This window comes from Talpa europaea (assembly GCF_964194135.1).
Source record: "Talpa europaea genome assembly, chromosome: 14".
Lineage (NCBI taxonomy): Eukaryota > Metazoa > Chordata > Mammalia > Eulipotyphla > Talpidae > Talpa > Talpa europaea.
Genome location: NC_140082.1, coordinates 20,288,591 through 20,303,401, shown reverse-complemented (window position 1 = coordinate 20,303,401; position 14,811 = coordinate 20,288,591). Strand labels below are relative to the sequence as shown.

Here is a 14,811-nt window from a genome sequence, read left to right as displayed (position 1 = left end):
CGCCATGTGGGACCCTCCTCTGGTGGCCGGGGAGCAGCTGGGGATTGAACCGGCGCAGCAGAGGCTGCGGGCAGCTTCGCAACACAGCGCTCAACCGCTGCGCCACCGGGGAGGCCCTCCATAGTCTCTTCACCAGCTTCCACAATTACATAAAGTCTTTCCCTGTAATTAAACTCTTACAGTGGTGCTGCTTTCCTGATCAAACTCTGGCTGATACAAAAATAGTCTACGGATTTATAAACAAAGAACTCCTTTGCATAGCTTATATGACTTTCAAGTTGGCCTCAAACAGCCGGCCTGGGGGTCAACACGGCCACACCCCCTACTCCTTTATGTCATATGACAGTCCCCTTTGCATCTGACCTCTCTGTTATTTTTTTTTTTTTAGATTTTTTTTTTTTTAATTTTATTTACACACAAATGGAGTACAGGCCAGAGGCACCGGAGGGTGAGAGGATTTACCATAGTTAGAGCCGGAAGTAGAACAGGCAGATGGACTGAAACATACTGCTAAGGGGAGCAGCAGGAGAGACAGGAGAGGTCTGCCGCGCCATTTGGATTTCTCCCTGGCCAGCTGGGAATCGAACTGGTGCTGCAGAGACTGCGGACTGCCTCACAGCGCTGCGCTCAACCCACTGTGCCACCAGGAAGGGCCATCTGTTCTTCTTGAATGAAAAGGAGATTGCCCCATTTTCAATTGCCCCACTTTGCATCCTCCCTGTGTGGCCAGTGTTGTCAGGACACTGTGTGATTTTTCACAGGACTGGTTCCTCCCTCAAGGTTGGAAGGTCATAGCCACCATCTGAGGAATTCTCAATAATTTATTATTTAAACTGGAAAAAAAAAGTTGGCTTCAATAAGCTTTTAATACAATTCCTAGTTCCACCTTCCCACCCCTCATATCTAGGGTACAATCACATAAACAAATTGCTGCTTATAAACTAGATGCTACTTTGTTTTAGCTTTTATACCTTTCCCAAGAATGAACTTTCCAACTTGTAAATACCATCCATTCCAGAAGAACCAGTTCATGTCACTGCTTTGGTGACATCTCCTCATCTGGGTCACATAGATTTACTCACTCTTTTGTTCCCAAGGCACTTAAATTTTTTAAAAGTAAATTTTAATTGAAGTATAACATACACAAAGAAAAATAAATCTTAGTAACACAGTTCAATAGTTTCACAAAGTAAACACGCTCACGTAGGAAGCATCTAATACAAGAAATAGAACATTACCAATACCCCAAAATTCCCTTGTCTTAATTCCAGACAACCCTACCTCTAGCTTGAATTTAAACATAACATGTCAGTTTTGCCTATTTTTTAACTTTGTATGAATGGAATCAGACTTTCGAATCTAGATTGTTTTTCTCAACATAATGTCTGTGAGATTCATAAATGCTGATTAGTTGCAGTTTGTTTGTTCTCATTATGCTTCAGTGGTCTTAATGTACCTATTATACTGCTGGTGGTCATTGAGTTGTTTCCAGGTTAGGACTGTTACCAAATAGTGCTATTATGTACAGTTCTGTTCAAGGGTGCACACAGAACTTTTTATATTCTTCAGTTTTAATATTTTTGTATTACACTGTAATCATTGTATTACATGACTTTTTACCACAATAAATTGAGCTCTCTGAGGTGTTTTGTAACCTCAGTGTCAATTACATCACATGGAACATATTAGAAGATAAATGTTTGTAAGGGAAAGAGCATCTAAAGGAAAGAGCATCTAAAGAGCATGATTTTTTAAATGCTATTCCTTTGTTTCTTAAAACCCCTAACAAAAAATTATTTTTTCTCCCTATGGCCATGAGTAAAAATGGGTCTATTCTTAATTAAGATGTCTCTAGAAATAATGATCAACAATGCTTTACTTATATGGTGATGGTTTTGCAATACATACAAATATAGAATCATTATTTTGTATTCCTGAAATCAATATATATCAATTATGTATCAATTTTTAAAAGTGCTTCATTAGTCACTGTACAGAAAGTTCTGAAAGGCATTAACTAATGTTCCATGAAATATATTCTAGGTAGAATTACAGGTTTCCATAATTGGAGGGCACCTTGCAAACTGATTCAATCTATCGTAATCATCTTACTTTCCAAAGTCATTATCACCTCTAAACCTGTCCAAGTATATGAAAGATATATTTTCCTTTTTCCTATGCTATTTTCCCATAACATCATTTGCAAACAAGACTTATTCACCAGTATCTAAAGATCAACAAACCATACATTTCCTTACTACATTAGCTAACTAAACAGTTGTCAAAATGAATATCCTAGATTAGAAATAGACATCCAAGCCTTCTATAAGTATTTATGACTGAGTAGATTGGAAATGAAAAGAATATTATAAAAGAGCAAGAAAAAAGGAAGCAAAAAAGCTTTAAAAAAGAACAAAAATGAGTAGAGAAACAGTATATATGAAATACATAAGATCATCCTGGTGTGAGTAAATTAGAAAAACTGCTAGTCTCTTAATTAATTGAAGTAGAACATACACAAAGAAAAAGAAATCTTATGCTGTTCTACAGTTTCCCAAAATGAACACATTCATGTAATTGAAGTGAAACCCATTTTCCAGCACAACTTAGTTTCCTGGAAAAAGTCCAAGACTATTTCCTAATCTCTGGGGCCTTGAGTAATGAGTTTCAATTTCCTAATTCGTTAACACCCAACTGTTTTATTTTCCGGTGTTGTTTGTTTTTAAAGAACGTGTCATAGGCATGACAAATACCAGGCAGTCAGTAAAAGGCAGTCTTTGTCACCTGTACGCCTCAGCTTTCAGGTACATGACCTTAACGTGAATAAGCATCAGGAACAAGAAATTAGACTCCAATTCTCCGATTCAAATCCAATCACACCAAGAAGCCCCGGAGAGACATCACTAAGGGCTCCTTCTGCTAGAAGCGGATGAGGCATTTTGAACCAGCAGGGCCCGACGCAGCCCCGGAAGGAAAGTCTCTGCCCCGCTGAGAAACCCGACCGGAATGGGCGGGAGGAAGCGCCGCCGCGGGAGGGAGTGTCCGGAAGCGCCGCCGCGGGAGGGAGGTGTCCGGAAGCGCCGCCGCGGAGGGACTACATTTCCCACAAGTCCGCGGGGCAGGGCGAGGGGCGGGCGTCGGTGACATTACGGGACAGGCCTTGCCCGGCAATACCAAGGTAAATGCCGGCAGTGCGGCTCCGAGGGAAGAATAACCTGTAGTCCTCGCCTAGATCTGTACTAGTGACCCCCCCTGACCCGTCCCCAACTGACAAAAACGACCTGGAGACTTGGGGATTTCCGGGTCCCAGGACCCCACCCTCACACTCCGCACCAGTCCCCCCGCGAAGGGCCTGGGGTCGCCCTCCAGGTGCCCGCGGACGCAGGGCGTGGTCAGAAGGTGAAGTCCAGGGAGCTCCCCTCTAGGTTGATGATTCTGGCTTCTCATCCGCTCCTCCCCCAAGCCCGGTCGCTGTTAAATCTGGCTGGCCCAGGGCTAAGCCCGGCTCCCCAGCCAGGGCTGGATGCTAGGGGTGGTGCAAGGGAAGGTGCTCGCCCTCCTCCGGCCCGGCCAGGTAGTGGGCGACCTCGCTCCCCACTAAATGTTGCGCGGAGGTCCTTGGCTCTGGACGGTAAAGCCATCGAAGACCTGCGGGCCTGCATAGCACCTTGATCCAACATCCCTAATCCTGCCATCTCCCTTTGGGGTGGCGTGAAGATTGCTGCTGGCGAGGCCGAGTGACTCGCCCTAGGTTACAGAATTTAAATGGCAAAACTTCAGGTTAGCACCACATCTGTCCGGAGCTAAAGTCCGCAGTTGACGACTCCTCACCGTCTCCCCACCCCCACCGCACCCTAACCCCAGGGCAGGTGCTGGGACCTCAGAGTCGTCTCGTCTTTTTTTTTCCCTTGCCCAGCGGAACCGACGCACGCTGCTTTGGGCCCAGGCGCAGAATCCAGGCCCAGAATCCAGCCCCGCGCGCCCTGCGAGGTCTGCCTGCCCCGCTACCTTGGCGCGGACACTTTGGTCCAGCCAGTTCAAAAAGCGAGCACGGAGTCTTCCGTGGACCCATCTCCCTTCTCTTCCCCCCACACCCCCCGGCTTCTCCGGCCCTCCCCGGGGACCGCCGGCCAGCGCGCGTCCTCGCAGTGGCTGGAGGGCGGGTGGGTGGAGTTTGCTGCCAGGCGGTGGCAGTGGCTGCGGCAGCTAGTGGGTCCTCCGGTGGCTCTGGGGCGGGGCTGCGGGGCGGGCGCCGACTGACCCTCAGACCCCGCGGTGATGGGGGGTGTGGCCGCTCGGCTAGGGTCCTGCGGGTGGGAGAGCGGCTCGGCGACCACCGGTGGCCGGAGCCCCTCCGCCTTCTGGTAGAGATGCTCTTCCTCACGGTGAGGTTTTTTTCTGTAGTCGCGGGCCGGCGTCTCGACCTTGGTCACGCCCCGGGGAGGAGGAAGCAGCCGGGCCACCTCGTCTGGGTGGCCTGGATAGGGCAGGGCAGCGGGGACCTGACCATCTGTGCTCCTGGGCCTCCTCCCTTTGGGCATGTTGATCCGCGGCTGCGCTCCATTTTCCAGTTCCATGCAGGCTCCTGGGAAAGCTGGTGCTGCTGCTGCCTGATTCCGGCCGACAGACCTTGGGACCTGGGCAGGCGCTGGCGACTGGAGATGGCAGATACAAGATCCGTGCACGAAACCAGGTTTGAGGCGGCGGTGAAGGTGATCCAGAGTTTGCCGAAAAATGGTACGTGCACTTGGGACTCCTCTGAAGAAGTGTCTTGCTGAGGCTTGTCGCCCCAGTTTCTGAATCGTGTCTCCTTTAACCTTCTTTCTGCTTCTAGTCTTGCTTATTTAACCTACTTGTCTTCTGCATTGAAAAGGAGTGTAATCGAAGGAGATGTATCAAATGGGACTCAGTTATCTGTGCCCTTTCAAGCCGGAGACACGTATTATCCAAATCTTAAGTCGTTTGTATTGTTGAAAACAAAAGTGTTGTCACTTAATGACTGCGGATATGGTTATGTTAAAAATAAGTCTGAAATGGAGATGCTTGGTGCCGCATAGCATACTCACAATCTGCTTGAGCCTTTGGAAGACTGATATGAATTGAAGAGCTACTTGAATAGCTATTCATTTGTAAAACAATTTATTTTAAAAGGAAAATATATATTTACTACTTCGGGGGCTCTTCTATTGTGACTAGTGTTCTCTTTATACTCATACTGGACCTTCTTTGCAGCTTGGGAGAAAAGGAATTCAGTTTTTGTTCATCTGCATTTAATATGTCATCTCTCACAACTTTAAGATATCTCTCTCACTTCTGTTTTTAGGGATTTAACTCTTATGTGGCTTGGTACGGTCTTCTTCCTGTTTTACCTGTTAGGGTTTTGCAGAGCTTTTTGAATTTGTGGTTCTATATCTCTGACCAGTATTTAATAACATTATTCAGGTTTTTTTCTGTAGAGTAGTTTGAAGAGGAGGATTTTTCTTACTTCATATCCTTCTGCAGCCTGAATTGTTTTTCACAATGAGCATGTACCTTTTTTTTTTTTTAAATACATCTATTTATGCATACAAGAACTGCGATGCAGGCCAGGGGTGCAGAGGGTGAGAGGAGTCACCAGAGGCAGAGGGGGAACAGGTGGATTGACTGAAATACATTGCTGAGGGGAGCAGTGGGCGAGACAGGAGAGGTCTGCTGTGCCAAGTGGGTGACCTCCCTGGTCAGGGATGGAATTCTTGCTGCAGTATTTGAGGATTGCCTCATAGTGCTGATGCCTAACCCCTTGTGCCACCAGGGAGGCCCCATGAGCGTGTACTTTTTCAATGAAGTTTTTAAATATTGTCCCATCATGTAAAACTAAGTGAATACAACATCAGCTTATTGCACTAGATTAATATCATGTTCTCTATTTCATTAATCACAATTTGTCTAAGTAATGAATTTTCAATCTTATTCAATAAAAATTCATTTAGTGGATTCAAAGGGTTTTTGAAAACAAATAGACACAAAATAGTGTTCCTTTTTCAATCTTAAGCATTGAATTGGAGGAGGACATATGGGGGATTAAAAGATAAAAGTCAATGAACAAAATGTAAATAAATAATAGGAGAACTTATGTATTGATTTTTTAAAATATACAATTAAGGGAGTTTATAGTAAGATATGATTCTAAGAGTTTTATGTAAGTTGTACTTTCATTCTTTTTCCTAAACCACGCATCTCTAACTTTAAAGCTAGATTTGATATCTGTAGATTAGTAATCTTTGTTGATATATAACTTATTGTGATTCTGATATAGATGTAAATATAGTTTGGAATTACATAACATTTAAGAAAGTAATGTAAAATCAAAACACCTATACATTTGACACCTGTTCCATACAATATTCATATACTATTATCTCCTTTTATTTTAAAGATTTATTTATTTATGCATACAAGAGCTGGGGTACAGGCCAGAGATGCTGGGGGGTGAGAGGATTCACCAGAGCCAGAGTGGGGAATAGAACAGGCAGACTGACTGAATTATACTGCTGAGGGGAACAGTGGACAAGGCAGGAAACATCTTCTGTGCCATGTGGGTCAATGCTGCAGTGGTTGTGGATAGCTTCATAATGCCACAATTTAACCCCTTATGCCACCTGGGAGGCCCTATATTGTTATCTCCCAAAACTAAATTCATATTAACTGAAAAAGTATTTTTATAATTAATTATCAAATATTTATAATAATACTTTTAAATTATTTGGCCTGCCCTGGGCTATTTTGCAAAGAGTAAGAACTTACAGTTTTTTGTTCATTGTTGCTTAATCTTCATTTGAGACCTAATGTAATAACGAATCCTGTGGTTTGTATGTTTGGTATGTCCTTGGCCTTTGAAATTAAAGAGCTTTTTTTAATGTTTTAAAATGAATAGTAGAATTTAATACCCAAAAGTACTAAATACGTATTTTTAGAATTATCTTCAGAAAAACTACCACATAGATGTGTTTTGCCTCTGTAGGCAATACTTTCACTGCTATATGGGTAGACATTGATTTCTAATGAGAAAGAGAAGAGGTTAAAGAAAAAATGCACAAAATGACACAAAATAGGGCCTTCCTGGTGGCACAGGGGTTAAGTCTCAGCACTATCAAGCTATTGGCAGCCACTGCAGCATGAGTTTACTCCCTAGCCAGGGAGCTAACCCACATGGCATAGCAGACCTCCCCTGTCTCACTAGTTGCTCCCCTCAGCAGTGTATTTCAGTAGCTCTGCCTGTTCTGCTCCTGCCTCTGGCCTACACCCCAGTGCTTGTATGCATAAATAAATTTTTAAAATCTTTAAAAAATAAATAAATAAAATATTAAAAAAAAATAACACAGAACATCTGCTTAGATGAAACCACTATTGCCACTGCTGTTCATGTCTGTGGCAGACATTACCTCATAAAAATTTATATTCTTGGGCCTCCCTGGTGACGCAGCGGTTGAGCGCTGGGTTGCGAAGCTGCCCGCGGCCTCTGCAGCACCGGTTCGATCCCCGGCTGCTCCCCGGCCACCTGAGGAGGGTCCCACATGGCGCGCAGACCTCTCCTGCCGCCCGCTGCTCCCCTCAGCAGTGTACTTCGGTCCTTCTGCCTGCTCTGCTCCCCGCTCTGGCTCTGGTGAATTCTCTTACCCTCCCGCGCTTCTGACTGTACCCAGTGCTTGTATAAATAAATAAAAATAAATCTTTAAAAAAAAAAAACCACACACTTAAGAAAAAAAAATTTATATTCTTAATATAGGGGAGCCAAAAAAGACATCAGTGTAAAAAAATTGATAACAGTACAAAACACAAAACAAAAATGGACGATTATAAATCAGAGACATCTGCAGGGGAGGAGGAGGGAGAGGGATCAATGGGAGGGAGGGAGGAGCACAGGGGACTGAGGTGATGTGCACGGGTGCATTGGTGAAGGAAACTCTATGGGGACTACACCTGAGGGGGTGGGGGGAAGCAAATATTGTTTAAAAATGAACAATGATGTAAAAAAATTAAAAATTGATATAAAAAATAAATAAAAGAAAAAAATTATATTCTTAGATAATATCTTTAAATCATCAAATATATCATGTGTGAGCTACTTGTGGACAGGGCTTATACTTTATCCCATGCTTTGCACACAGAAAACATCCAATAATATGTTTTCAGTTTTTGCTCTACCCTGTTATAGTCTATATATCATTAACTTAAACAAATAAACTTTTATGTCTTCTTTGAATGACTTCCTGAAGATATAATGAGATACTTTTTTTGTTTTGAATTTAGATTTGTTATTTAAATAGGTAGCCACTTTTAACGGTAGTTTCTCCATTTTTCCCCTTAACTATGTAAAGGACTATATAATTAAAGCCCTGTAACAAATAGATACTCCTAAATGAGTATATGTTGTCAGATAATTATTATTGTGATTTAGGAGTTAGTTACTCTCTTTGACCAAACTTGAAATACAAGCTTTCGTTTGTCTTTGTTATGATTTGCACATTTATAAACAACTAGCTTTTGTTTGCTACATATTTATTATATAAACTATAAAGTTTTTATATCTTTTTGATTTTTAATTTAAAATTTTTGCTTATAGTAATTTTTGTTATAAAAGTGTTATACACTGAATGTAAAATTTTTTAATACAAATAAGGGAAAAGGAAAGCAAATATAACTTGCATAGTTATTTTACTATCTAGAGATATATTATCTTTTATCATTTTGATATATATCCTTCTGCTCTACTTATGTATATAAATGCTTATTTTTCAGAAATTGTTTGGACTAAATTGTTTGTGCTAATTGTTTGTCTTTAAGTTGCTGTTTTTTTCCTATTTTATAGGTCATGAAACTTTTATCATAACATTTTTTAATACTCTGCAATATAATTTTAAGGGCTGTAGCAATAAATTATCCTGCTGTGTATGTTATCATAATTTTTTAGCAAAGGAGCTGTTATAAAAATTACACATTCCACTTTTTCATTATGAAGAAAATTACTTACAGCATTGTTTCTGTTACCAGAAGACCGGAGTTCGGGTTACCTGTCACCACCTAATGCCAATAAAGTAGAGACAGGAATTGAACCTTTCTAAAGTGTGCTTTAATCACACCAACTGGCAGTCTGCCTTAACATTTCATTTCCAGCTGCCTTTTTATAGTGAGTTGAACAAAGAGAGCTCAGCAGTAAGCAGGCCTTCACTACTGTCAAGAGATTATCATGTCCAGACCCCCGCCCTCCACCCCAGCTCCTTATTGTCCTCCTGGACTCCTGACCTCAATCTCTTCACATTGTGCTGAGGCTGGTCTTCAGACAGCACTGGCTTCCCACTCTCCTCCAGACCTGTCGTCCTTGGGCTGGAAAATTAACTCAGAGCAGACAGGCCATAAACAATATGTGTGTGCAGATTTCCTACTATACCAGGTTAGTGTCTCATCCAATCTCCTCCCCTTCCCTGGCCCCTATTATTTCTATAATTTGAATTTTTTTAATAAAAAGGTATAAGATATAGTAGAAACATGTATGAAGACTGATTTTTTTTTTTAAGATTTAATTTATTTGTGTATACGAGAGCTGGGGTGTAGGCCAGAGGTGGGGGAAAAGGTGAGAGGATTCACCAGAGACACAGTGGGGAGCAGAACAGGCGGATTGACTGAAATTCACTCCTGAGGGGAGCAGTGGGCAAGACAGGAAAGCTCTGCTGTGCCTTGGGGGCTTGCTCCCTGGCCAGGGGTTGAACTCTTGCTGCAATGGTTGCGGATGTTTCACAGTGCTAAGACTTAACCCCTTGCATCACAAGGGAGGCCCTATGAAGACTGATCTTGGAAGAAATTGATGTGTTAAAAATTATAGAGGTGGGAAGTGTGTATTTTTTAAAAAAAGATTTATTTATTTATGCATACAGGCCAGAGATGCGGGGGGTGAGAGGATTCACCAGAGACAGAGTGGGGAACACAACAGGCAGACTGACTGAAATACACTGCTGAGGGGAACAGTAGGCAGGACTGGAGAGGTCTGCTTTGCCATGTGTGTTGCTTTCTGGCTGGCCGTGTATTGAACTCATGCTGCAGAAGCTGCGGATTGCTTCTTGGTGCAGTGCTTAACCCCTTGTGCCACCAGAGAGGCCCAGGGAAATGCATATTTTATCTTGTATTCTTTTTCTATCACTGTACATAGTGTTTGGCTTCATTTATTTATTTTTTTGCAACAGTGGTTGTCTTTAAAGTTCCTTTTTACTTTTCTTTTAAGAGATTGAAATTTAGTCCAAGAGGAGTTATATTTATTACTGTTGCAATTTTGTTAAGCAGAGTAAACATTAGCTTTTTATTTTATGCCAGTCAGTTTTGTTTTGTTTTTTTTTTTTTTTTATTTATTTTTTTTTTTATAGAGGCATGCTTTATTTATTTGTTTGCTGGTTTGTTTGTTTGTTTTGTTTATACATGCACTGGGCACAGTCAGAAGCGCGGGAGGGTGAGAGAATTCACCAGAGCCAGAGCGAGGAGCAGAGCAGGCAGAAGGACCGAAGTACACTGCTGAGGGGAGCAGCGGGCGGCAGGAGAGGTCTGCGCGCCATGTGGAACCCTCCTCTGGTGGCCGGGGAGCAGCCGGGGATCGAACCGGCGCCGCAGAGGCCGCGCGCAGTTTCGCAACCCAGCGCTCAACCGCTGCGCCACCGGGGAGGCCCGCCAGTCAGTTTTGACTTCTCACAATCTTTGGCTTAAAATACTTTATAGTTGCATAATACAATTATTTTATATTTAAATATATTGATTTTTCAATATCATTTGCCATTTATTTTGGTTCATAAACAGCATGTTTGCTAATTATTGTCTTTTATTTATTGAAGCATAATATACTGTTATTGAAATATAAAATCACATGATTTAAAAAATAGCAGCTAACAGTCATAGCTTTTGTTTCTTAAGATAGAGATCAGTAAATTATTATTTGAACTGTTAATGAAATATTTAAAAATCACAATTAGTGTAGCTAAGCTGATTTATACCCTTATATTATCAATTGCATTTTCCAAGTCATCTATATTTAATGTATGTTTCCAATAGGTTCATTCCAGCCAACAAATGAGATGATGCTCAAGTTCTATAGTTTCTATAAGCAGGCAACAGAAGGACCCTGTAAAGTTTCAAGGCCTGGATTCTGGGATCCTATTGGAAGATATAAATGGTAATTTTATACAGAAAACAATGAAAGAAAGTTTATCTTAATGACATAATTATATCACTATTATTTATGTAGTTATGTATTATTCTGTGCATAAAGTGTTCTAGGTACCATATACAATTTTTTTTAAAGATTTATTTATTTATTTATACAAGCACCAGGTACAGTCAGAAGCGAGGGAGGGTGAGAGAATTCACCAGAGCCAGAGTGGGGAACAGAACAGGCAGACTGATGAAATGCACTGCTGAGGGGAGCAGCAGGTGTGGCAGGAGATGTCTGCACGCCATGTGGGACCCTCGCTGGTGGCTGGGGATTGAACCGGCACTGCAGAGGCTGCAGGAAGCTTCTCAGCCCAGTGCTCAACCGCTGCGCCACTGGAGAGGACTGCTACCATATACAATTTATCCTCTATGTGCTCTTAACACAATTTCACACAAATAGGGAACTCTTGGGGAAAAGAGGAAAATGATAAAACTAAAAGGGGTAAGTAAGTGCATCACAGATAAAAAAAAAATTCAGTTAGTTTTTTCCTTTTATGGAGTTTTTTCTTTTTCTTTTTATGTGAAGAGCAGCTCCCAAACTAAGTTAAACTCTTCTTCCTCTTTATAATGACTCTAGCTTATCAAGTGACATTGTTTACTTGAGAGTAGGACAATAAGTAACTAGGAATATGGTACAGCCATATTAACTTTTTAGATAAGCCTTCACTCTTGTCCCACTGTAGTTGAATAGAAATTTGATTTTTAATATGCTTAAAAGAATCAAAGTATCAGACTTCCCCAGTGGCGCAGCGGTTGAGCGCTGGGTTGTGAAGCTGCCCTCAGCCTCTGTGGCACCGGTTTGATCCCCGGGCTGCTCCCCGGCCACCGGAGGAGGGTCCCGCATGGCGCGCAGACCTCTCCTGCTGCCCGCTGCTCCCCTCAGCAGTGTACTTCGGTCCTTCTGCTTGCTCTGTTCCCCACTCTGGCTCTGGTGAATTCTCTCACCCTCCCACGCTTCTGACTGTACCCAGTGTTTGTATGAATAAATAAATAAATCTTTAAAAAAAATGCAATTTAAAAAAAAAGAATCAAAGTATCTAGGGATATGCCTTTGAATTTTTTTATTTATTCTTATTTTATTTTTTATTTTTTTTTAAAGATTCATCCATCTATGTATACGAGCTGGGACAACAGGCCAGAGGATTGGGGGGGATGTTTGGGAGGCAGGGTGGGCAGAGGATCCACCAGAGACAGAGCAGGGAACAGAACAGGCAGACCAACTGAAGCACACTGCTGAGGGGAGCAGCAGGCGAGTCAGGAGAGCACCCCATGCGGGCCGCTCCCTGGCTGGCTGGGGATCGAACTTGTGCTGCAGAAGCGTAGATTTCCTCATAGGCCATGTCTCAACCCCTTGTGCCACCATGGAGGCCTGCCTTTGAAATTTTTATAATGAACATTTGAAGACTATTGAAGACTTTGCAAATGTCTAACCAATTTCAATTTTAGATTGTGCTTTTATAAATTATGCCAACATTTGGATGGCTAAATTTCGTCATCCTGAGTTGAAAGTGCTTTAAACTCTTTTGAAGATTTCTTAATACTGTACTTTCCTCTAAGATCTTTATGAGTAGTCATAAAACAATAGATTAAGAATTGGGCCTCCCTGGTGGCGCAGCGGTTGAGCGCTGGGTTGCGAAGCTGCCCGCGGCCTCTGCGGCGCCGGTTCGATCCCCGGGTGCTCCCGGCCACTGGAGGAGGGTCCCACATGGCGCGCAGACCTCTCCTGCCGCCCGCTGCTCCCCTCAGCAGTGTACTTCAGTCCTTCTGCCTGCTCTGCTCCCTGCTCTGGCTCTGGTGAATTCTCTCACCCTCCCGCGCTTCTGACTGTACCCAGTGCATGTATAAACAAAACAAACAAACAAATAAATAAATAAATAAATAAATAAAACATGCCTCTATTAAAAAAAAAAAGAATAAATGGCCCTATGCTATTAAACCTGTTTTAAGAAAATTTATTTACCTTATGATTTCCCCCAGAACTCCTTTTTGATAGAGTTAAACTGCTTCTGGAAAAATGTATAAAAAGAGAAGTTTTATTTATTTTATTTTATTTTTTTGATTTATTTATACAAAAACTGGGGTACCGGCCAGAGGCGCGGGAGAGTGAGAGAATTCACCAGAGACAGAGCAGGGAACAGAACAGGCAGACTGACTGAAACACACTGCTGAGGGGAGCAATGGGTGAGACAGGAGAGGTCTGTCGCGCCATGTGGGTTAGCTCCCTGACTGGCTGGGATCAAACCCGCCCTGCAGAGGCTGCGGACAGCTTCACGGTGCTGTGCTTAACCCTCTGCGCCACCGGGGAGGCCCCATATTTTTTTTTTTTGAAGATTTATTTTATTTATTTATGGTGGGGTGTAGGCCAGGGCGCAGGGGGGTGAGCAGATTCACCAGAGACAGAGTGGGGAGCAGAACAGTGGATTGACTGAAATACACTGCTGAGAGGAGCAGCTGGAGAGACAGGCGAGGTCTGCTGTGCCATGTGGGTTAGCTCCGTGGCAGGGATCTAACTCATGCTGCAGTGGCTTCCTTTGCTTCATGGTGCTGAGATTTAACCCCTTGTGCCACCAAGGAGGCCCAAAAGAGAAGTTTTAAATACAAAGGTATTTAAACCTAAAAATGTTTACCAGTTTTTTTACTATAGTATTTTAATTCAAGCCCATTGCATAATGTGGATTTAAGTAGAACCTATTATAAATTAATAACACTATAGTATCAACTATAAATTGTATTCTGAACAGTGGAGAATCAGGTCTCTTTTTGTGGTTATTTTTACATTTTCATTTCTAGGGATGCTTGGAGTTCATTGGGTGATATGACCAAAGAGGAAGCCATGATTGCATATGTTGAAGAAATGAAAAAGGTAGGGAATGTAAATTCCAGTAAAATATAACAATATTCAGAGCAGTGCTAATCTAATGTTCTATCATGTGTAAATTAGCTGCTTAGTTTTAAGGAACAAGAAGATTGTAATATGTTAGAACATAATATCTAGATTATTGAGTTTATTAGGACTTTGTCTTATCAAAGTTAATCTTAGGGTATTTTTTCCTTAAGATATATCACATTTTGGTGATATAATAGCTTACTATTGTTTTTTCTCTCATATCTTTTTCTATAGTTGACTTATGAGGAAAGTGCAGAAACAGAAATCTTTTTTCTTTTTTTTAAGATTTTTATTTATTTATTTTGCATAGAAGAACTGGGGTGTAGGCCAGAGGCATGGGGGTGTGAGAGGATTCACCATAGAGTGGGGAGCAGAACAGACAGATCTACTGAAATACACTGCTGAGGGGAGCAGCTGGTAAGCTAGGAGAGGTCTGCTGTAGCATATGTGGGTTAGCTCCCTGACTGGATTGAACTCAGAACAGGGAATTGAGTTCAGGCCATTAGTGGTGACAGTGCAGAGACTTAATCCCTAGGCTATCAGGGAAGTCCAGAAACAGAAATCTTTTTAAGTGTTAATGTTCCTTAGGAGTCTGGGAAGTATCTGGGCTGCTTTTAAACTTTTTAGTTTGTAGAAATATTTAATAAGACTGCCTTGTTATAACAGTATTCTTATACACATTTTTGTCCCACAAA

General features: G+C 42.1%; 1 protein-coding gene across 2 annotated transcripts in view; it reads left to right on the top strand.

Annotated features, from left to right (window-relative positions):
- Positions 1 to 4,646: 4,646 nt before the first annotated feature.
- The window catches only part of ACBD5 (acyl-CoA binding domain containing 5), a gene marked incomplete at its 3' end in the record, with an annotated part of 30,464 nt that continues 20,299 nt past the window's right edge, over positions 4,647 to 14,811 (top strand). For both annotated transcript variants that reach the window (XM_084253928.1, XM_084253929.1), the window contains exons 1-3: positions 4,647 to 4,737; positions 11,071 to 11,191; positions 14,020 to 14,092. In XM_084253928.1, coding sequence (XP_084110054.1) covers positions 4,662 to 4,737; positions 11,071 to 11,191; positions 14,020 to 14,092 — 270 coding nt within the window. In that variant the 5' untranslated portion in view covers positions 4,647 to 4,661. The remainder of the gene's footprint in view (positions 4,738 to 11,070; positions 11,192 to 14,019; positions 14,093 to 14,811) is intronic.